Source organism: Etheostoma cragini, chromosome 13 (genome assembly GCF_013103735.1).
Source record: "Etheostoma cragini isolate CJK2018 chromosome 13, CSU_Ecrag_1.0, whole genome shotgun sequence".
Lineage (NCBI taxonomy): Eukaryota > Metazoa > Chordata > Actinopteri > Perciformes > Percidae > Etheostoma > Etheostoma cragini.
Window position 1 is genome coordinate 12,749,599 of NC_048419.1, and position 23,790 is coordinate 12,773,388.

General features: G+C 38.2%; 1 protein-coding gene across 17 annotated transcripts in view; it reads left to right on the forward strand.

Annotated features, from left to right (window-relative positions):
• The window catches only part of LOC117955125 (neurexin-2-like), a 118,242-nt gene extending 94,519 nt beyond the window's left edge, over nt 1-23,723 (forward strand). For 7 of the 17 annotated variants that reach the window (XM_034889314.1, XM_034889313.1, XM_034889316.1 and 4 more), the window contains 6 exons: nt 6,061-6,242; nt 12,976-13,147; nt 16,036-16,125; nt 17,809-18,137; nt 19,624-19,708; nt 21,156-23,723. In XM_034889314.1, coding sequence (XP_034745205.1) covers nt 6,061-6,242; nt 12,976-13,147; nt 16,036-16,125; nt 17,809-18,137; nt 19,624-19,708; nt 21,156-21,958 — 1,661 coding nt within the window. In that variant the 3' untranslated portion in view covers nt 21,959-23,723. The remainder of the gene's footprint in view (nt 1-6,060; nt 6,243-12,975; nt 13,148-16,035; nt 16,126-17,808; nt 18,138-19,623; nt 19,709-21,155) is intronic. The other 10 variants (XM_034889318.1, XM_034889320.1, XM_034889319.1 and 7 more) reach the window with 3 other exon arrangements.
• Nucleotides 23,724-23,790: the final 67 nt, after the last annotated feature.

A 23,790-nucleotide genomic window follows, 5' to 3' on the forward strand; every position in this document is an offset into this window, starting at 1 on the left:
TTGAATACATCTTGCTGATCGAAAGAAAAGACAGCAATTCAACCATAATACAGCTGAAGACTGCATGCGCCAGCTGTATCTGCAGTTATTTAAGATTCATTGTCAGTGTGCCTTTTAATTTATCCAATTTGATTGATTTGATTCCTAAAGTCTCTGTTCGCTGTGATGACACTTACTAACTTGAACACAATATTTTAACTTTAAAACCGTATGTCCTCTCTGTCAGGCTGTACACTGCACTATCCATTCTCATCATTTCACTGAGCTGTATTTAATAGACCATGGAAGACGTGTGCCTCAGATACCGTAAGTCAGATGACAAATTCAAACTTAATATCTCTCCATAACTCCCCATTTCAGCAAAACTGCTTACAGTTTAAAGATTGATGTGAGTTCAGATTCTTAATCAATCAGTTTTGATTTTCCAGTAGAGTGCCCTTGTTGAACTGGCTTTGCCTAATGCCTCTACAGCAACACCTCTGTCATTTTTCCCTACTGGAGGACATTTAGAAATGTTTATGACTCGCCCATATGTAATGACCATAGATGCACTCAACTATAAACATGCATGTACTCTACTAGTGTGGTTCACTGTCTCAAGACAATGTGATTTAATTGCAAAAATGTTGCACTGCTGCTGTTTGTAATGTTACAGCTAATACAAGTGGCCATTTGAACGTCATGATTCTTGTTCAGCCCCTAAAAATTCATGATTAGTATGAGAGGTAATACTCCCTTACAAACTCAGGCCACATGAATTTCAACATGAATGCGCGATTCTCTACAACAGGAGGCTCAGGGGGGAGCGCTTAAACCTTTTCACATCAAAACTGTTATGTGCAATGCAAATGATCGAGGTGTCTTAGTGTATTTTGCAAGTCCTATGAGCATGTTGCCTCGTCTCTGGCGTATTCAGCTGGCTGAGAGCGCAAGTGAAAGGGACAGGAGGTTTGAGTGGGTAGCATGCATCTTGGCACAAACAAAGAATCCATACTGTTAAATTTATTGTATAGACATCTAGAAAGACACGGCAGCCAATCATGCTTGCTTTATAGAAATCTCTGAGCTGCATTTCCTCCATCACACTGTCTAAAAAAAGCAGATGAGTCTATCATATCACCCTAGGATTCTGCTGCTTTCTGTAATATATTAAACCACCAAAAGAGCTTTAATATGCTTACAAGTGAATGTTTACAGTAAATGTGCTAATTATGCTATAATATTCATGAGTAAAACAATGCATTTGTACGGTATAATTAAGTATCAAGGTTCCAAGTGATATACAGCACACATTGCAGTTGAGAATCTCCAAGGGAGCCCCATTATTCGAGCACAGATGCACTGTGTGGCCATGAGAGCCGGGCAGAGTGCTCCAGAGAGAGAGAGAAAGAGAGATAGTAGAGCTGCTTTAAGGGAGAGAACTATGATGTTTATGGTAATAATCTTAACAAGACTGATTAAGTGTCTGCTTTATTTGATACAGGTCAGAGAGAAGAGCAGATATAGCAGGAGACAGAAGACAGAGGCAGAAAGGTGTAATGAAATGCCTTTACGTTATGACTAATGCAGGATTTACTGCTGTCTATAGACAGATGCTTCTGTGATTTCCTGCAGGTGCATTAGTATTCAATATTTTATGATGCACATTACAAGAGTACGTGTTACCTCCTATTCACGCTTTGAGTTTTTCTGCGTGTGCTCATTTTTCTACAGCACTGCACAAAACACTACAGTTCCTTATTAGGTTGTTGTAGTGAGGTGTTTCCTTGACAACGGAAAACCTTTTTCCTTACAGTGGAAATAATCATTTTGTAAGTTCTTAACGGTGTTACGAAAAAAAGAACAGTTGCAATTCACGTGCAAACCAAAAACACATGTAGCCTGTAGATGACTGGTAAACTTTGATATAGCCGACCTGACACTTACTATCCACCGAAGACCGCCAATTCAATTAAACCCCGATTTAATTGTTCTAGCGTAAGATCGTCAGTGCACAGTATTTTGATTCTCACATGGCCAACCCTGTAATCAGACAACCGTCTTGATCACGTGAACACTCGCAAGGTGCTAATATGGTCATTTTTCCATCTCTACCATCATCCTATATTATGTAAGCACATTATCACATGTTAAATCATATGAAATAGATTTGTTCACATGAGATGTCTCAGATTTTACAAGTGAAATATCTGAAATTTGTTTCTGTGTATGATATGTTCAAATGTGAATTGGTTGTCCACATTTTACTTGTTAAACATACATTTTTTTTCTATTTTTCTATTTTCATACATTTCTGTGGGTCATCATGATTTGGTACCAACAACAGTAACAAATTCAAAGTTTCATCAAAATCTGAGTTTTGTCAGAATTTCATACTTATTTTTACACACAATGCTTTCCTCAATGCTTGTTGATTATGCGATACATACAGTTTTTTGTAATCTTTTTTTTTTATTGTAGCTTAGTTACAATCAAAATGATCCATTGCAGAATATAATGAATGTAATGATCTACACCGGGTTTCAGGCATCTAAAATTGAGTACAAAAAGTTCACGTGGTTTGATTCTTCTGAGTATCCTATTTAAATTGATGTTTAAGGCTATATTGCACAGAGAAATTGGAAATGACACCTGATCTGAAATTGGGTTTCAAAATAAGGTTATTGACCACATCATGGCTTGCCTGATGTTTTGTCTGGTTTCGCAAGAACAAACAAATCATGAAGGTTTGTACAGTGTAATGAAGTGCAGTATTATAGCCTGTGTGAAGCTCAATGTTTGAGCAGTGCAATATACATTATTAGCATAATAATATTTGATGCAGGGTTGTTTTAGTAGAATGTATTGGATTGTATATGGGTGCATGATGTTGTGTCCAAAAATCCATTTCAAATCTGTGTATGAAGCAAAGAGGTCTATGCTCAAGCAGAAAGAAAAGAGATTTCATTGATCAGAAATAAGGGCATAATTAGAGGCTAGAAGCAGATAACATTCACAGAAAGAAACCGATAAAACCACTCATTGAGATTCCTTACGTAGCTAATGTCACAAATCACATTTGACTGCAAACCCCAGACGTGAAATCTCAGTGAGAAATAATTTGGTTAGAAACAAACACTGCCCTTTCAATTAAAGCCAAAGTCAGTACAAGGTGTTTTCAAGTCTTTGGATTAAGTGTTTAATGTTAAGAAGGCATCCATCCAGCAATTGCATCCTGTCAGTGACAAACCTGTGTGGCGAGTGCCCATTACACTGAACTGAAGAGTCCTCTAGTCTTTGAACATGATTAAAATTGAGGCTACAATTTTGTCTCAAGTGTTTTTCTGTGCTTCACTTAAAACCACAGGCGTTGATTTTAGTGGAGAAGGTGGGGAAGGGTACCTATCAGATTTTGTCATGCGTCATTTTGTACCCACCACTTCTTTTTTAAAACCTCAATCTCAATTTAGTTTAAAAAAGAAAAAAAAAAGTTCATAACAAATAGTTCTTGAGCGACAGATGCCAACAAATCCACAAAAATCTCACAGGGCAGGCACAGACACAGCCGTTCTGCTGCGGCGCAGGCGACACACTTCTCTGTTCACAATTAAAGTCAATTAAATTCAATTTTATTTATTTATATATATTATATATTATTTAAAGTATCAAATCATCCATTTACAAAGCCCCAACAATTCTAGTAAAAACCCCAAGAGCAAGCGATTAGTGCGATAGTGGCGAGGAAAATCTCCCATTTAGGAAGAAACCTCGGACAGACCTAGGCTCTTGGTAGGCGGTGTCTAATGGTGCTCGTTGGTGTGTGATGAACAGTGGCAATAATAGTCACAATAAAGATAATGGAACAGTGACTACAAATAATTAGTTGAAGTAGTTCATGTCATAGCAGGGCATTGCGGGGTGTTACAGGGTTTAGCGTGGCATAGCAGAGCATAGGTGGCCGTAGCAGGATGCAGCAAGGTTCAAAAGGACACAGCAGGACCCTGCAGGGCATCACAGAGCATAGCAGATTGCAGCAGGAAGTGTAGCAGGACCACGGTAACAGCTGCAACCAAGATCTTGTTGCCATCCTAATCCAAGGAAGTATGCTGTGCAAAAAGAAAACAGAAGGACTCCGGGGAGTAAACTCCCCAGAACTAGGTTAGTAACAAGGATTCCTGGGACATGATGAACACAAATGGAAAGGGAGAGGCTAGAGCAGCTCAGTATGTCAAAGGAAGAAAGGAAAGGAAATCCCCTGGCAGTCTAGAACGAAAACAGCATAACTAAGAGAGGCAGGTTAAGGGGAGGAGCCTTGTCAGGCTAGAACTCTCCCCAGCCGGATCAGGCATTACTGGCCTACCTCCCTCTACTTTTAGATTATTGATTATGTGGTAGATGAATCTGATGACTATGACGAGAAGCAGGTGGGCCTGGCTAGGCGGATGCTGCAACTCCTCACTCCCTTACTATAAGCTTTATCAAAGAGGAGGGTTTCCAGATTATTCTTAAATGCGGTGACGGTTTCTGAACCCTGAATCCAGGCTGGGAGCTAGTTCCACAGAGGAGGAGCCTGATAGCTGAAGGCTCTGGCTCCCATTCTACTTTTTGAGACTCTAGGAACCACAAGTAGCTCTGAATTCTGCGAGCGTAGTGCTCTAGTGGGACAATAAGGCACTAAGAGCTCCTCTGGATATGATGGTGCTAGACCATTTAGAGCTTTGTAGGTCAGGATAAGGATTTTTAATTAAATCCTGGATTTTACAGGAAGCCAATGCAGAGAAGCTTATACAGGAGAAATATGATATCTTTTCTTAGCTCTTGTCAGAACATGCGCTCCAGCATTGCACAACACTGCAACATCTTTTTTGTAAACGTAAGGCTTTCTTCTTCATAAAACGTGTCGGACATCACATTTTTGTATACATTTTTATTCCTGTACATTAGTAAACTACAGGACACGTCTTTCAAAAACATGACCTGCTGGAAAAAAATGAATGCATCATTGTACCCAGCACTTCTGAAAATGCATTTCCAAATGTGTCTCTGTCCCCAGCACATTTCAAACCAAACTGACAGCCATGCTTCAGACATTCAGGAATTGAAGAAAATCTGTAAATAACATGTATATGAGTGATGTGCATGTGATGTATTTGTTGTTTCACTTGTAACACATTGACTACGCGTCTATCAAAGCATTATAATTAATAATAATAATAATTTGTCTCTCTATTGGCGGTCACTCATACCCGCCGTCCAAACCCCTCGACCCAGAGAAAGCTAACTTTGCCTCAACTTAAACTTGCATTGACTGGATTAAATGCAATAATAGCTTTTATTCTGTTGCTCTCACACAACACAAATGAAATAATATTGCTAGTTCCTATTTATTGAACAATCTAAGGTGACGGAGAGGTTAGCAAGAAATCATATCACATCATGAAAAGCTGTCTGTTTACAAGATGAGCAGCAAATACATTTTAATACAAGCCTGAATGGTTTTCCAGCGATACCACACTCTAGCATTTAAAAAGACCCAACAAGTCCCCCCCCCCCTCCCCCAAGAGCAAGCATGTGTTCATTGACCTGACAAGTAATGATGCTTTTATGATGGTTAATAAAAACACCTGTTAAAAAAAAGAATTATACACATTTGAAAAGCTGTAGCTAATATGTATCATCTTCTATTATGTGCTTAATTCTATAAAATCGTAAACTATGCCCTCATTTTTGGATGTCCACAGTGTCGGACCCAGCCTCAGTATTTTCAGGGAGAGCCATGTGTATTCACAATAAAACTGCTGTCATTTTGTTACAGCTGTGAATGTAAAGCTTCATCATACTTTGCAAATTAGGCTGCTTAACTGTGATTTAAGAGTAAAGCAAACCCTTTTAATAAATCCTGGTTTCTCTCAGCCTACTCCGTTATTTTGACAAATGACTGATAGTGTCTGTGCAGTGGGGAGGAGGGTTAGTTGGCTGTGTTGAGAGGACAAATCTAAATCTCATCTTCACACTGGTGATGGAACTGAAAAAATACACAACAAATAAATCTTTTTTTCTCCATCTGTCTTTTTTCCCTAGCTGGGACCACGTACATCTTTGGGAAAGGGGGGGCTCTCATCACATTCACCTGGGCCCCAAATGAGCGGCCGAGCACCCGAGCCGACCGGCTAGCCGTGGGCTTCAGCACTCAGCAGAAGGATGCCATCTTGGTGCGAGTAGAGAGCACCCATGGGCTCGGAGACTATCTTCAGCTGCACATAGTGAGTATGGGAGAGTGTAGCAGAGTCCAGTCATCAGGAAGCTTACATTTCTAAAATTTGGAGGAACATAGACAATCAATGTAAGATGACTGCGCGGAGATTGTCAGATATGATCTCCCATATAAGTAAGTTATAGTACTAATAATAGTTTTAATATTTGAAGGCAAACATAATTTCCTTGTACAAATAACCCAGAATAGCACTTATGGGCTTTCCTATTATGCTATTGACTGCATTACTCTGTGAACAGGGACACAAAGATACATTATATTTTTAATTATAAAAGTAGTGTAAAAAAACAACCAAATACTTAGATCTCATGAAAATCGGGACGTTGTGAAGTGGGCAGTTAACTGGAGCAGTGGAAACTAGTCCACTCCGTCTGCAAACACAAGATAACAAACTTCCAGCTCATGTTCTACCATTGTCTACATAATGCCTAAGCATATCAGTAAGCAGTATTATTATGAGCAATATTTTTCCAGTTTCTGGGCAAACGCAGCTGGTGACTAACAATGAAATACTTTTTATTTTAGTTTTTAATTGGTGGAAAAAGGAACTCGAAATGAAAAAAAGATAAAAGATTCTTCAGTTCACGTGTAAAGGGCTCTTTTGCAATTTGGGATAGTACAGCTGAAAGTAGAGTTTATTGTCAATAGGAATAATGTAACTGATGCAAATAAAAAGTGGGAAAGACCAAAACAGTAAAAAGCATTTGGATGAAGTTGCATTAACCAAAATAAGGGAAATAGGTATGCTAGCTATGCTTATAAAGGTACAAAAAGCCTTTCTGGTATAATATTGATGCAGCAATCTTGATTAAATGAAAAAAAAAAATAAAAAAAATATATATATATATCTTTTATTTTTAAATCAAGATTTTATTTTGAATGTGCCATTATTCTTACTTGGCACAGCGTTTGTCACAGCTTGTGTGATTCACAGATTAATGGCGCCTGGTTCCAAACATTAAGATAAAATAGGAACAAATAAATTATTACCACAAGATAGAGATACAATAGAGCAGTAGATGATGCAGAGATGCTTTCTGGTGATAAACATGTGTGTCTGTTGGTGGAACCAAGTGACTCCTCAGCAGCTGCCAGCATCTGTCTTTCCTAAAGGGAAATCAGCCTTTTTAGCATGTAGCCACAGGACAGATGTGCCATGATGAAGACCAGAGGGGAGATCTGTCAAACGTCAGCGTGTGGTGTTATAATTAAAGTCACAGCTGTTGTCAAAGCACAAGACAAAAATATCAAATGGAGTTTGACTCTTATTAGCAGACACTTTTAAAGAAAGCTTCATAAACTCGCAGACCCTGTCCTCAAAAGAAGAGCAGAAATATATTTCCTTACTGCACGGAACCGTTTTAACTATATCAAACCTCTTAATGGCGGAAAGAGGAGTATCTCCAAATTTATTTTTGGCGAATCTACTGAGAGCATTTAAGGCTTTAAATATATAAAACAACCATGGTTATCTTGAAATAATTGAATCAATGTACATGGATGAATCCCCGATGAACCCCCGATGAATCTGAGCGGATGGAAACGTAGCATAATTAAATCTGTGATATTAACAATAAAAAATAATTAGTAGTTTAATCAAAAGTTTGCTTCTTCACATGAATATAAGTGGTTTTGAAGTTAATCTGCATTTGTTCAAAAAGCAAGACTGTGCATTTTTTCCCCCGTAACAACATGTATTTACATAATCCTGGCTCTCTTCTTTGGTGCACCCACACAAGCAATGATACTGTTTTAACAAAACTGCAAAGTGGTAGGGGCTGCAGTTGGGAGCTACATTATGAGTGTTGTGGGTCACGCTGGACTACATCAGCCCTGGCCTTTTAGAAGCCTACCAGATAAGCCTAGTGTTGCTAGATGGGGCTTCCATGGCCCCAGGCTAAGCTGTTAAACTAAATTTCAGGGTTTGGATGGACAAAGATATCTTATTCCCCTCAGACGGAAACCGGAAATTTCACTTATTATTAAAAGTGTCTTCCGGGCCAATCCAGTACAAATTTTAACATTAACTAATATTCAGGTAATTGAATTTACTATTTCAACTTGGTGTTTTATGATAGTTATCTGTGGCCTTCAAAAGAGGGAAGCCAAGGTAGTATAAAATGGACATTGATAATAAAAAAATGTTTTTCATATTAAAAAGAGCTATCAGTCTATCAATCCTTTCTGTGTCCAGGCCGGGTGTTATGTGATGTTCATGTATTTGTGCCTGGTTTAAGAGTCTGGCTGCAGCACTTATCTAGACATGTTTGGTACAAACATCCTCCCCTGGATGTTTTCCTAACTGTCTCATTTAAATGAAACTGACCTTGCCAGCCTTGGTGCTAGTAAATGCGAAAGCTGCTGCCTGCATGAAAAGCCAGCTGAAAAGATTTTCTTCCGATAGCCGCCAAGCCCTTGTACCCTGACAGATTGCTTACTTTGACACCTCATTACTGATTGGTAGAGGGGAATCAAAAATAGTTCAAATGGTGTTAAAGTGGTCTTTTATGGTTTCTCTAACTAAGCTTCATTAAAATCCCACCTTCTTGTTTTGTAGGGCCCCAAAGTGTCATTTCTTGTAGTTTATTCATGCATATAATTAATTCCACATTTTATTAGTCTGTTTCCTCCCTCTGCTTGCCCATTGAAGGAAAGGAAGACTGTGGAAACTAGGTGAAGACAGAGAGAATTGGTACTCTGATAACACTGGCCACAAGGGAGAGTTGAAAATAGTAAAGGAAACAAATGATATATGAGTTTTATGTGCTACAGGGATTTGGGGCTTTCAGATGAGGTGAAAACAGAATTCCTTCTTATAATCTTCCTTGGATTTCAAGCTTCCCATTCAAAAACACAATGTGAGGAATAATCACAGTGGAACTTTATTAAAACTCACGTAATAAGGAGTTAAAACTCCTTAATAAACTACCTCAACAGTCATAATATATGTGGGCGGCTTGTAATAAACAGAGCACTTTCATTGTGTTTGAAATGATTAACAGATATGACTATTCGCGCAAACAAGATAAAGCATCACATATGTTTAGTGCTAAATTGATTTTTTTAGAAAATACAACGTTTTTACAGCCGTCAATGTTTATAATTCTCCATTTAAACAGCAAAAAAGAAGGAGATTCCTGCGTTAAAACAGCCAAATGGTTATTTGAAACTGTAACTTTGTGGGCTGAACTCCATATAAATAAGCTTTAAAGACCAATTACTCTGTACAAAAGAAACAGACCATATACACCAGAGAGTACATTAGAGAGGCTTATTTTTTTAATGAGTGACTAAAAGTTAAAACAAAAACATAGGATTAATCGGGCAAAATGATGACAATTTGAAAAAGCAATGTTTTACAGCAGTGCTTCAAACTACAGAGGAAGAGGAAGTTATACAGTAAGCTGATGAGGTTTTGGTAGACCTCAGTGATTCTATAACTTGATTTTCATTTTTCGAATTGGGAAGTCTTTCTTTACAAATATTCTGCCTAACACTATGTGGAAATGCTTCACAAAAAACTCATGAATCTATATTTCAGGAGTGCACTTTCATATTTCAAAGGCAGAGCTCAACCTTGCCTGTAAATGTGCTCCACATTCATTTTGGGTTCCTCATTTCAAATGTTTGATAGATACTATGTTAGGTATAAGACTGCATGCTCTGCTTGGTAAATGTTATAGCTATGACAGAATGTTCATTTATGCAATAACATTTTTTCCCCACAGCAAAAATACATTTTAAAGTAATAACTAGATATATTTCAGAAATTACTTATTTCAGAGAAAAGAATAGGTGCCTTTAAAGGAAATAGAAAACAGCTCACAGATTAGTGTGAGGAGAATGTTTTTTTCATTATTCATAACAATCTCTCATTTTCATCCAGTAATCTACTTTAAAAAGAACGGAATAGATGCTTGTTTCCTGCTCTGAATTAAAAAACATGTTTGTATTTATGAGGTTCCTTTTATGTTAGAGTATGCTATGCAGAGTTTGATGAAGAGGGAATAGGAAAGATAAGACGTCTCTGAATTCTTAATACTGTAGATGCAACCAACCAATTGCTTCTGAGGAGAATGCTCCAGTAAAGTAGAGAGTAAAGTAAACGTATCCAATACAGAGAAAGACAGTTGGCAGGTAGCAAACTGAGACAGACAGATGTGCTTGTCTTCTTAAAAGAACCATGATCTATCTAGCCTGTGCTCGGTTTAAAAATAAAATCAGGTCGCAGTGGTATTGCATCATAAAAGAATTGTCAATACCATAGAGCTTTTGGGCTTTCTTTTTCATCTCATTAAAATTGTATCTTTATAATAATAAATCCTTTTCCCGCATATGAATTAGAAGAGGTTGCAGCTGAATTTCGATCCCAAACTGAAACCGAAAGGAAACAGGGAATACTCCATTAGAGCTGACATCAAAACAGCTAGGTGGGAGACTGCGTTGCTTTTCATGAGAATATGCCTGACTAGCTTTATACCCAAACACATGGGTATTAAAAAAAAGTTACCTGGAAAGAGCTTTTGTTTAGTAAAACTGAGCTGCAGCAGTGTTGCTTTGCCCACCAAAAAGTGCTTTGGGGGTGTTTGGTAATCACGCTGCAAGACTGAGTAAGCAAAACAGAAGCAACTATTTTGTTGAAGAGTGTTCTGGCCCTGGAGACGTTAATTGTTGTCCAGAGGACATGGGTTGATTTTGACTTGAGGCCACACTACCCTGTAGTTTCCTAATGAATATTCATCAGTTTGCTTCCTGGTATAAGTGATTACATCATAGACAAACCAATAGCTCAGCATGTGCAGGATATAAGTAAGCGAGAAATGCAAGATAGTTTTATTACTGAAAATATAAGGAATACTAAATGTAAATAAAAAGGTGATTATATTAATAAAATGTGACTCAGGAGTCTCCCGCCTTGCTGATCGCCACTAACCTAAAGTAACAGTGACTTTAATTAACTCACAGTTTCATAGTGAGTTACTGTGAGTGGGTAGACATTTGTCATAGAGGGGTTTTATCTTCTTTTTGTTTTGTGGGAATTTGATTATCCAGCTTCATGCACCATAAATCAGTCGCACATTGCCTCCTCCTGGGTTCATGACAACTTTCAAGTGATTACAGAATTCATAAAGACAATCCAAAAGAGCCATCCACCTGCAGCTAACCTTCAATATGAAGGAGATAGAACGCCTTTATATGAAGTAGGTTGAAAGTTGATTTCTCATGCTTAAAAATTATATTAGTAATTGGACATTCAAGGTCTCTGAGGACACTTCACACTTCTGTACCTAACACCAACTGTGTCAGCATGAATAATTATTTTAAATTCAAAAGGTTTCCAGAAGGATTTTACATATGATTATGGGGTGAGAGCAAAAATCTGAGAGAGGTTTTACATCCTACAATAGCAGCCATCATCAAGGAAAGAAAAGAAGTATTTATATCTACAATTTGAAGTACTGATCTTTCAATCAGTAATGCAATATTTCAAGAATGAGAGAAAGGGAACAATCAACAACTTATTTTGATGTGCGTAATATGTTAAGATGTGTGCAAGTCAGTTCTGAAAGAAAAGCCAATAATCCAAATGCAATGCAAGAACTGGGTGCAAGACTCATTGTGGTAAATATTTATGTCTTTAGGGCCAGAAAATATGTGTACACTGGGTGCCATGCAGGAGCAGCAGTCTGCAGGATTTCATTTCAATAAAACACTATAACAGCCAATTTTACTGTTTACTTCCACTCCTCTTTCTGGTTGAAGGTGTGATATAGTGCAGCTGTGAGAAGAGAGGTTGTTTAAATAAAAACCTGCGGACTTGTGGCCCTTGATACTGCACAGCTGAGTGACGGAAGCTACACAGCCTGACTTTCACTTTTTATTAATATTGTGTATAGTAATTAGCTTTTATTTACATGCACAACATGCTAGTGTGCATGTGAGACACACTCTACAACAGCCACTCATAGCATAACCGCTTGACTGCCTGTTAAATGAGTAGCAATGAATTACATAATAAGTAATTCGCTTTATCGACCTGTTACTGTTGCATTTAACCTTCAGTCTGACAAAGGGTATTCTGTGTCAAACTGTAAGGAATGACAAGCCACATTGTAGGTTTTTATGTTATTTGTATTTTAATAATAGTTCCAAAGGTTGTTGCTTTCTGCCAGTTTGTAGATAGTAGAGTTGAAGTGTAATGTTGTGCTCCTGTTGCTGCAAGTCCATGTGCTGTTTCTCAAGATATCTCCACACATTAGCACATTGACCTTGTGTTGCATTTAGAGAGACTGCAAAGCAGCAAATGTACAAAGGCCAGACAGGCACAGAGACCCCCACACAGTTTGCTTCCAATGTTTCTTATTAGTGCCACCCAAAGGCTGGCTTGAGAAGCAGCTTTGATCTTTGAGTAACGTTGGTAGGAGCAGGGAGAGGCTGACAGGGAGAGAAGTTAGTCAACCAAAAGAGAAGCAGAAGGATTCTGTCAAGAGTGATCCACATCAGGAAACCTGAGCTGCCTGCTGAGGGAGAATGATACTGCACCCTAAAGAAAGGACTAAACATACTCTCCATGTCACAAAGGATATGCTTGTACCACTTAAACAAGGTTTCCGGCTAAAAACTAATTAACTAACTAACTAACACATTTTTAACAATTATGATATGACATTTGTTTTTATTTGTTTAATTAATATATCACATTCATTCTTTTTCACCTGCAGGATCAAGGAAAAATTGGTGTCATCTTCAATGTGGGGACAGATGACATCACAATTGATGAGCCTGCTGTCATGGTAAATGACGACAAGTACCATGTAGTACGCTTCACACGCAGCGGTGGCAACGCCACTCTTCAGGTGGACAACCATCCAGTCATTGAGCGTTATCCACCAGGTAAGACTGATGGGACAAACTGTGTGGTTATATGATACATAGAGAAATGGCATGGAGCATCTGGATTATCAAGAGAGGATTGCATGTCTGCCTGTCAAACTTAAATCCTTGAATGAATACTTACGAAATGTACTGTTTGCAAAAAACTGATGGCTCATTTTAATTCAGCTTTTCCATCTAGTTATTTCATTGCTCTATAAGCTATCTATTAAGTTGCCACACACATGTTGTATAACTGGACATGCCATATTGCATAAACAATATAATAATCTGATGGTGATACATTTGCCTCAAGCTGCCTTGCTAAGTATATCTTGCAATGAAAGGATGTTCATCAGCCGCTGTGCTTTTTGCAGACGGTTTGGCAGACAGGTGGGTAAGGATGTACTAGCCGATGGGGAAAACATCTTAATTTACAGTCAATTAAAGCAGCCTCTTCCCTATAAAATATGCTTTTCATGAGGACATGCATGTGGCCCAAGCAGCATTTTGTAGATGTTTCTGGAAGATGTAAAAAAAAAAAACAGTATCTGTGTTCCAAGCACAATATGAGTCTAAAATACATTGTTGTCAATCTACCATCCTTTGGTCTAGGTTAAATAGTGAATATGTGGCTATTAATTCAGCTAATAAATTATTGTTGACTTTAACAATTTTGTGGCTAAAGTGCTTCGATTTACATTCATCTGTCCACTGGTGTACACTAACAAGCTGGCCTTTCCATGGTGTCTGTTTTAGATCGATAGAGATAGATCCTTTTATTAATCCTTTACAAAAACAGATTGATGGATTTGGCTGAATGTATACTGTTTTCTAACTATTCAATGTTATCTTTGGTGTACAGGTAATTGTAAGATGCTAATACGTAAAATACTGTACAAATATACATAATACTGTATATACGATGATTGAATTGTTATCTTATTTCAGGTGTAATCATGTCCTAATCGACATATGAAATTATAAGTTATCAATTTGGAAATTATATTGATACATTTTGTTCTAGCTTGTTGATTCTGGAAAATTTGAATACATTAATGCCATTGCATAGTAAATGTTGACTAGATCTGCATAGGCACAAAGGCTAACAAACCAAATTAATGCATCTTGATCACACAGATTTTTACTGTCCAAGAGGTGCAAAGCTCATCAACCTTTGTACACTCGTAACTCATACACACATACACTAAAAAACTCGACCAGCTGTGCTTTAACCTGCTCTGAACCAATCAACCAATTAACCTTATTTAGAACAGGTGCACCAGCTGGCATAGCGGTAGGAAACCAAGTCCCCCCTCTGCCTCCAGCTGGTGCTCAAAGCCCGGATACACATGCCACTGTGAAAAAATTGTGTAATGGTGATGGCCAAGAGTGTTGTGTATACACTCTGTGTCAACATTTCCAATGGTTAATTACTAAATCTCATAGCAGCAATCATGCAACAAGATTACATTTGCTGAAAAGGGAGTGTGTATTGCATAGTTAAGTAAAGGACATAGAACTGATTTTTTTTTTTTTTGCTTTGAATGGACATCAAACATATAATATACAACATCTTCTAACATTTGTGTGAAGCAAAAACACAAGGTCACTGCCTGCGGCTCTCCAAAGGCTTAATGAATGCTTCACTTATTTTAAAACCTGCTTTATATTAAAGCTTGCAGTAAAAACCTTGTCTAGGTTAGCTTTACTTTAATTGGCATGTTGTGCTGTAATCCTTATCCTTTATTTATTCCTTGTCCAACAACAGTTGTTTCTGTTTATTTACATTTTTACTCAAAAGATGTTGGTTAAACATGTTTTCAGGTAACCTGTTCTAAAACTCTAAACTCTACATTAAACAAGGCATCAGACACAGTAATAGTAATTGATAAATGGTGTTGTCAAGAATTTATGAGTAAAGTGAGGACCATGTGGCTAATGATCAACAGAAGGTCTTCAGTGTAAGATCAGTGTAATACTGAATGAAAAATAGTTATGGCCCTTATCAACTGGGCAATTCATACTGTCAAAGTTTGTGTCAAACAGTATATTTTCTGTAGTATTTTTCATTCCATTAATTACTCTTCTGTTTTTGCATGTGTTAAATAGAGAGCTGAAGTCCTGCCCCACTTGAGAGCAGCTTCAGTCCTATTAGCTCTGATTCCAAAATGTAGTTTTGCACAATTTATAGATCTTTCCCAAAAATGCGTTATTGGTGTTAGAGCTACATTTTTGTCCTCTGCTGGACTTGTTAATTAATTTCTGAAAACATTACTATAAACATATGCAGTATATGAAGACATATTTTTTTTTAGAATTCAACAACTACAGCTCCCATGAGGATTTTATTATAGACATGCTGTCAATAGCTCATGGGAGCTGCAGTAAAACATATTGTATATCACGCGGTATATTATAAAAATACATTGTGGAACAGAAGTGGGGTGAGACTTTGGCCCTTTCTATTGCTGCTGTAACTACAGGAATATGTATCACTGTCTAAATGCAATAAGTGTTTTCCTGATTGTGTTTGTTGAAGTGGCTAATTTTCTTAATGCTTTCTCATGTTCTCAATTAACCTCTTTTTTTTTACAGTACATAAAATATTTTTTTATTTGACTGTTATTTGTATTTACTTTAGATTATGTTTTTCTGAATAAATAGCTAAATAACTCTAACTAGCGTAGCACATTATAAATAGCCTAAACAGTACTCTAATTAGCATTAACACTGTTACTCGTAATAACTAGATACCACTAAGTAAGGCCCAAGTTTCTTTTAACTCACAGCTGAGTTAAAATTGATAACTTGTTAAACCTGTTAGCTATTATAACACTGTTTCTAACCATGTGATCTTTCAACTTGCAGACTTTAACCTTTAATCTGTCTCTCCAAATTCTTTGAAGGACACTATGATAATGAACGACTGGCTATTGCCAGACAAAGAATCCCATACAGACTTGGTCGGGTAGTTGACGAGTGGCTACTCGATAAAGGTAAAAAATAATTGATTAATTAATTAATCCTTGAAATAACTACTAAATAACCTTCCCCTATGAGAGGTGTAGTGCCAGAGGTCAAGGGTGACAAGGATCAAGTTGCCCAGATGTATATATCCGTTTTAATTGGGCTTTCTATTGGCTATGAATTTTGATGAAGTGGAATTCAAAATAAGTGTCAAAGTTAAGGGGTGTAGCCTACTTGGCATAAATTCTTTGTCATCCTTGCATCTTGTGGAAAAACTGCACCATAAGAACGATTTTAAACAGATTAACTAAAAAACACATAACCCTTGTTTAACCCTCTATCGTCCCTATTAACCACTTTTAGATACTGTGTGTAACTATTCTACCAAAAATCATTAAAATGCTGTGTACCAGTGAAACTAACATGGGATGTAAGTTGGCCAGGTCTCCTTCCTGCTAAACTGAACATTTAAAAAAATATCTTCTTTAAATCAATTTATTTTCCCTTTCTTTTTCCCTGCAATCTTATACTGCCATACCTTGTACTACAACGTCAGCAACCATGTCAGCTTCCCAAGCTTAAGTAGTTTTGCTGTGATAAAAAAGCACTCACAGGCTGTTAAAGTAGATCCCTGTTTGCAGCCAATAATTTTGCTAATAAGTATTCAGTATACAGAAATCGGCCTATTACTGTACTGCAGTCCATCTCCTCTGATTTAGCGCTGCTTCACTGAGGCTGCTGACAACAGTGCTGTTAGACATCATTGCCCCTTTCAGAAGGTGAAACAATTGGACTAGAGGGAGCCTAGAGTATAGCATGTATCAATGGCCTAATGGCTGATGAAGTTAGGAAAGGGTGGGATATTTTTATAATACAGCCATCACTTTAAGAAGTAGTCATACAATTTGCATCATTGCACCATCTGTTCTGGAGTTAAGAGATAAATATATATATCCTGGACAAACATCTGCTCTTTTTTCCCAACTGATGAATAAAAAAACACTTTCTGGTCAGTCTATTGTCTTAAATGAATGCATTTATTAAAGACCACCAGTAAACAGACTCCATGCATCGGATGCTGTGCAGAGTCAGTTTGCTAAGCCCCCTCACCACTAGCTTAGTTATACCAAAGCTGCCTTGAGAACAAGGTTGTAAAGAGAGACGTCTTCTTAAACCCCCAAAACCAGTCAGAACCAAGCATATCTCAGGAAATTGAGACATTCTTTTTGACTGGACTGTTTGAACATTCTCCTATGTCAAAGGTTGCAATGCCCCTTTTCAATTGACCGAATAATTAATAGTGATTTAGCAGTATAACACATATATATTTCAGTCATTTTCTACCACCCCTATATGCATATTGCTAACAACAGTGATGATTCAAAATGACTTCCTCTGTTCTATAAAAACACTAAACACTAAATAGGCACCTAAACACACATATAACCCTCCTCTGATGGTTGTAACTTGCATGTATAATGTATAAATCCAAATCATAGAGTTGCTGCTAACTTACCTTCCCCTTTTAAAGTTAACATCTAATTGAGTTTTAGATAAATTACTAAGTATTAATGTTATATATAATCACTAAAGCCCACCTGGTTCAAATGATGTTACTGTGCAAGCTCTGCCGTGTGACTTGTGGATGTCTGCTCCACCATTCTCCCCCCTTTTCCACCTCTTTCTCTCTCCATGTCTCTGTCTAACTTCAGGGAGACAGTTGACCATCTTTAACAGCCAGGCAGCCATTAAAATTGGCGGCCATGACAAGAATCGGCCCTTCCAGGGTCAGATATCAGGGCTCTACTACAATGGTCTTCAGGTGCTCAAACTGGCAGCAGAAAATGATCCCAGCGTGCAGGTGGAGGGAAACCTGCGACTTGTCGGGGATTCGCTCTCTGTGTTGACCACCGACGTCACCTCCGCCACCCCGCTGGCAGTGTCTGATATGTCCACCACAATCATGGAAACCACCACCACCATGGCAACCACCACCACCCGCAGGCAGCGGTCACCCAGCTTGAGGGAGAGCATCTCAAAGGTCAGAGAGAGTATTTAAGGAATATCGAAAAAATAATAAAGAACTGGATCCTAATTAATTTACAGTTGGAGTTTAATTGGTATGTAACTTAGATGAGGGTTGTTGTCACCACTTTTCCAGCAGGCAAGTAATGGAACAATTGGATAACAAATCTAATTCCTCGGTTCCTTTCTACACATGTAATGGCCCTTAACTGTGGAAAAAGGAAATCTAATTCTTTCTTATAAATGAATAAGTTTTATTTAAAGTAAAATATTAAAAATCCTGAAATTGGCTTCTTTTTCTAATTTTAATGTAATTCACATTTGAACAGCGGCGTCTCAGAGGAAAATGAACTCTGTGTGTATTGTGCAGGTGTTGAATTGAACGTGAACAATCATCAGAAGGGACGTTCTTCTGTTTTTTTTAAATCAAGACAGAAGTTGTTGTTGAAGCTTAAAATAAAAACACACCACGTAGTAGTCTCAAGCTGAAATTACCTCGATAAATCCATGTGATCACTGCACACTCAAAGGATTCTGATGATCATTGAAATAATCACAATATAATCATTATTAAATCTACTTTCCCTTATTCTCAAATGCATTATGCATGAATGCCATATGCGATAATTATTAGAATAAATGTAATTTTACAACAGGTTTGGTCCTACGTTGCTGATCTTGAATTCATCACAAAATTCTCTTTATATCCAAGTGTGCTAGGATAATATTAACATGATGAAACAACATATTTTTGATCTAGCAGTTATGACAAAAAAAGATTTAAGTGAACACAGTTGAATTTCACACATTGAGCACTCACAGCTTCTAGACTGGTGAACACACCAACCACTATGTCAGATGATTTGATTTTACTCCAAAAACTGCAAACCTGCCAAATTGAAAGGATTTCCGCAGTTGTACTTGGAGTTGTGACGTTTTCAAAGACTAATCCCCTGCCTCTCCTATTAAAAAGACAGAGTGCATTTTTTCATTACATTTTCTCTTGTCCAGTTTCCCTAAAATTGCCTTCTCTGTATTTTCAATTTATCCAAGTAATCCATTTCTGAACCATTTATTCCCCGCTCTGCTCAGGTATTCTGAGTCCATTGTGCACCCTAACATCCATATTCACTGATAACACATAATAATTATTTTTTTCAATATTTCTACAAAGGAATTGTACAAAGACCAAATTATAGAGAATTAAAGAAAACATGTAAAACATTTACCCTACTGAGAATTTACTCTCCATCAGCAGGACTTTGTTTGTCCCTAAACACATGAAGTCGGGCCCAGGGGTGGAAGATAAAAAGCAGCTGCATATGGGCACATTTTAGATTTATAGTCTCACTCGTGTTGCTCCAAGCAAAAGCACAAAAGTGGCACAGTGCTACATACTGCAGTCTTTCCTCAAAAAGGACAGTCAGTCAGCAAATAGTACAAACTAGATGATAGGAATGTGCTGCATATTTGTTGAAAACGTTTCTTCATTTTCCTTTTAGGCGCAGAACTCTGATGATATTTTGGTGGCATCAGCCGAGTGTCCAAGTGATGATGAGGACCTGGAAGAATGTGAACCTGGAACAGGTGGGTCAGCCATGGTGAAAAAACAAATGGGAGTACAGCTCTCATCCAACAAGATTGTAGAAAAAACACACTGACTTCAGGCAGCCATCGTTATTTTTAAAATTTTAAATTCTCCCTCTTCAGTTTCATGCAGCTGTCATTTATTCTGGGTCTTGATGAATGTTAAGTTAATAAATGACTGTAAAGTCAATGTCACGCCGAATGAGGCCGCGGTTGCGACATACCTGACGATCGTTCACAAGCTGCACCTGCAATTATCGCTTATCACCATACGTGTTACCAAAGACGACGAAACAGAGATCTTTGAGATTGTAACTGAATGTCATGTCTGTAACCCACCAAGGAAAAAAAAAAAATCTTTATGAAGCGTACTCCATACATTAAGAGTGGAACACAGAAGACAGTAGATTAGCCTTGTGATAGGAACAAGCTGTGGAACTTCGGAAGGAGTCTGCCCTTATTATGGTTGCCTCAATTATTAATATGACCTTTTCAAAATTGTTTGTCGTTGACTGGCCCTGCAACGTGTGACTCGAATAATGATGAAAGAGAACCTAGCAGTCATGAAAAAAAATGTAGAGTGAAATGTCAACGCATGGCGCATTTATATATATATATATATATATATATATATATATAATGTATGTATATATATATATATATATAGAGAGAGAGAGAGAGAGAGAGAGAGAGAGAGAGAGAGAGAGAGAGAGAGAGAGAGAGAGAGAGAGAGAGAGAGAGAGAGAGAGAGAGAGAGGGAGAGGGAGAGGGAGAGGGAGAGAGAGAGAGAGAGATACATATACAGCTTTAGTTGGTGAGGAATCTATCTAACTATCTAAGTAGTGATGAAATATATACGGGACACACTGGTTGCTTTCAGCAAGCCACAATGTTCTATGTGTGATTCCTTCATTAAATAACCTGTCTGTGATTTCTCTTGTCACCCCTTAACCCCTGCCTCCAGATGTGCATACAGCAGCATGGCGATTTAATTTACTGTTCTTTTGTCTTTTATATGCTCTTCATTCAGCTGCCGCCTTTCATGGGTCATCTTGTATGTTTATGTCCACATGTGAGCTCTTTAATGTCCTTGCTGTGTTGTACTTTGTATTACATTTCCATAATATTACACAACTGAAATCTGCACAGCCAAACACTGACTCCATATAAGAATCAAGAACTGCATACAGTACGTTGTTCAGGAATGGTGGTTTTGATTTGTTTTTCTCTTCATGTGCCAAATCTTGTAAATAATCTGTATTACAGAAATTTGCATTATATGTGTGAATAATATCACTGATAAACCAGGTAATTTTAGTTTAATTCATCAGTAATATTCTACTCAAAGATTGTGCCTCCATTTTAGTGAGTGCAACTTTTCAACCCAAATTTAAATTTTAAACCCGTTCTAACATAGGATCCCCCACCTTTTCTGTTTCCTTTCTAGGAGGTGAATTAGTGTTGCCTATTATAACAGTGGATTCCCTTGAGTCCCCATCCATCGCCACCCGTTACCCTGTCATCCCTCCTCCCCCTACCCTCCTATCCCCACTTGAAACCACCAAAGAGTCCCTGATACTCCCTCCTCACCCTTCCTGCCCCCCGGACCAGGAGGGCTGCGGTGACCCTGTGGAGGTCTCGGCCTTCGGCTCTGGGGAGATGACGGAATCAGATGACGAGGACTTTTATAATAATAACTCCCCAATGGTCACTGACAGGACAGTCCTTCCTCCACCTCCCACCGCCGGTGAGGGTGGAGTCCAGAAACCCCGCCCTCTACCTCCTTATGTTCCCACCACCAACCCTGATCAGCTCCACATCCCCGCAGGCAAAATGAACACCCGTGACCAGGTTCTTCTGCCTCCTGCTCCTCCTTCCTCCCGAAACACACCAGGACTAACTTACCCACCCAATTTTCCCCATGTGCCCACAGCCAATCCCACAGCCTCTGATGAAAAGAGCCAACCCGGCGCCGTGGAGGTGATCAGGGAGTCCAGCAGCACCACAGGGATGGTGGTTGGTATTGTAGCTGCTGCTGCTCTCTGCATTCTTATCCTCCTCTATGCCATGTACAAGTACCGGAACCGGGACGAGGGCTCCTACCAGACAGACCAGAGCCACAATTTTGCCAACAATTCCAATGTGGAGGGCAACGGAGCATTGGTCAAAGACAAAAGCACAGGAACGGCCTCTGTGGCCAAGGCAATCACAAAAGGCAAAAAGAACAAAGACAAAGAATATTACGTCTGAGAACGGGTAAGGACTAAACAAGAGGATGAGAGAGGATGCTGTTGTTTTGCTCCTAGATTTTGTCAGGTTGACCATCAGAGAAATTTCACAGGCCACAAAAAAAAACTGCTGTACACGAAGAAATGCTTGCTTTCAACAGTTGCATTTTTCTCAAAAGTCAAGGTTGCCCAGCTCCTAATAGTGATAAAATCCTCATCTACAGTACAAGATTGGACTCATTCTCTGTGTCACAATATGCAGTCAGTCTGCATTCACCAATTCTTTGTTAGTGTATCATTTTTTTTGATGTTTTCAACAAACTTGGAAGATGCATTCTCACTTTGGCTTTGTATATAGCATGGTACAGTAAAGAAAGTGCTGATAACATCCATACAGATTTGCCTACATGTTTCTTTGTACTTCTTTGTAGCTCTGTCTCAAGTCTCAATGTCCCCGTTACGATATACGAGGCAGGACCAGCCCAATATTGAATTTTTATGGGAGATTAGCAGAGAGCACACCAGTAGTTCTGACTACACTCGAAATTAAAGCCCTTATATTTGGATAACACGTCATCTCTGCAGCCTCCATGTTATGTGATGTGGTTTTCAAACTCCCCAGTCACTCTGCCCCCGTCCACAAGAGATGGTATTACAGTTATGTTGCCGGTGCAGTATCATAAATGAGGCATGACATTTAGCTCTCCTGGAGCAAAAGACAGCATTTTAAAGGGATTATTAAATCCCCCACGAAACTCCAGCCAGTCAACCTTATAGTATGATGGATCAGAAACATTATTTACGTGAGATCACAGTCACAGTCAGTTTTTCATGCCATTCCAAGTAGGGATAATTGTGAACCAGTCAGTCTACACCAGTGAAGGTATTTCTCTGTAAACATTGCTTGTATGTACATATAGAGGTTAGCAGATTGAAAAAGCATTGTGTACACAAGGGAACAGGCACAAAGAAGATTAAACGTCTGAGATGCTCTGCCCCCCTCACGCGATATCATGACAACATTAAAACCGCTGCCGCCCAACCAAGGAACTGGGGGGAACACAGACTCACATTTGAGAATGTTTTTATTCATGGAAAGGGAGAAGCAACCTGCCTCACCAGAGGCTGGCTCACTCTTTTTCCTTTTTGTTCCTTTCTCAAAACTGTCATGGGATCATTCCAAAAGCACACTAAAAATGTAAACATATCTTTGAGACATAGATATTCCTTGTAAAGCAGCCAAACATGTATTGTTTTTTCTATCAGTTACTAAAAGACTATTCTATGAGATGAATAATTGAAGGTTTGTGAATTGTATTGATATTTCTCTGATATTTCGATGTATCTTGTTACCACTCCTATTAACACGTTACATTTTAGATTGCCTTTTAATTAAATCCAGACAAAAGCACACTCCTCGACTAGCCGCAAATATCTTTTGTTTTTGCATTATTTACAGTTCAGATTATGCAGCGAAAACACATGGATGGAACAAACAAATGTTTTGTTTTGTTGCATTGTGAATTTTATATGTGCTGAATCTGTTACTCAATGGATCTGATAATATAAAGCCATTTTCTCTGTTGAGTTAGGTCTACATTTACTCATTCATGCTCTGTGATTTCCTGTTTTTTTTATGAAAGTGCCATTCAACATGAGCTGCTCAGTGCTCAGAAAATATTCCATTCCTCACTCGTTGCTATTGTATAGTGTTCATGTGAAATGGATCTTAATATGTGTACAGAACGTGGATAAAGATGAAAATACACTTGATTATATACTTTGTACACACCTGTGTTGTGTGTTGCTTTTTGTAAATTCACAAAAGATGAAGGAAGAAGAAAGGATATAGTT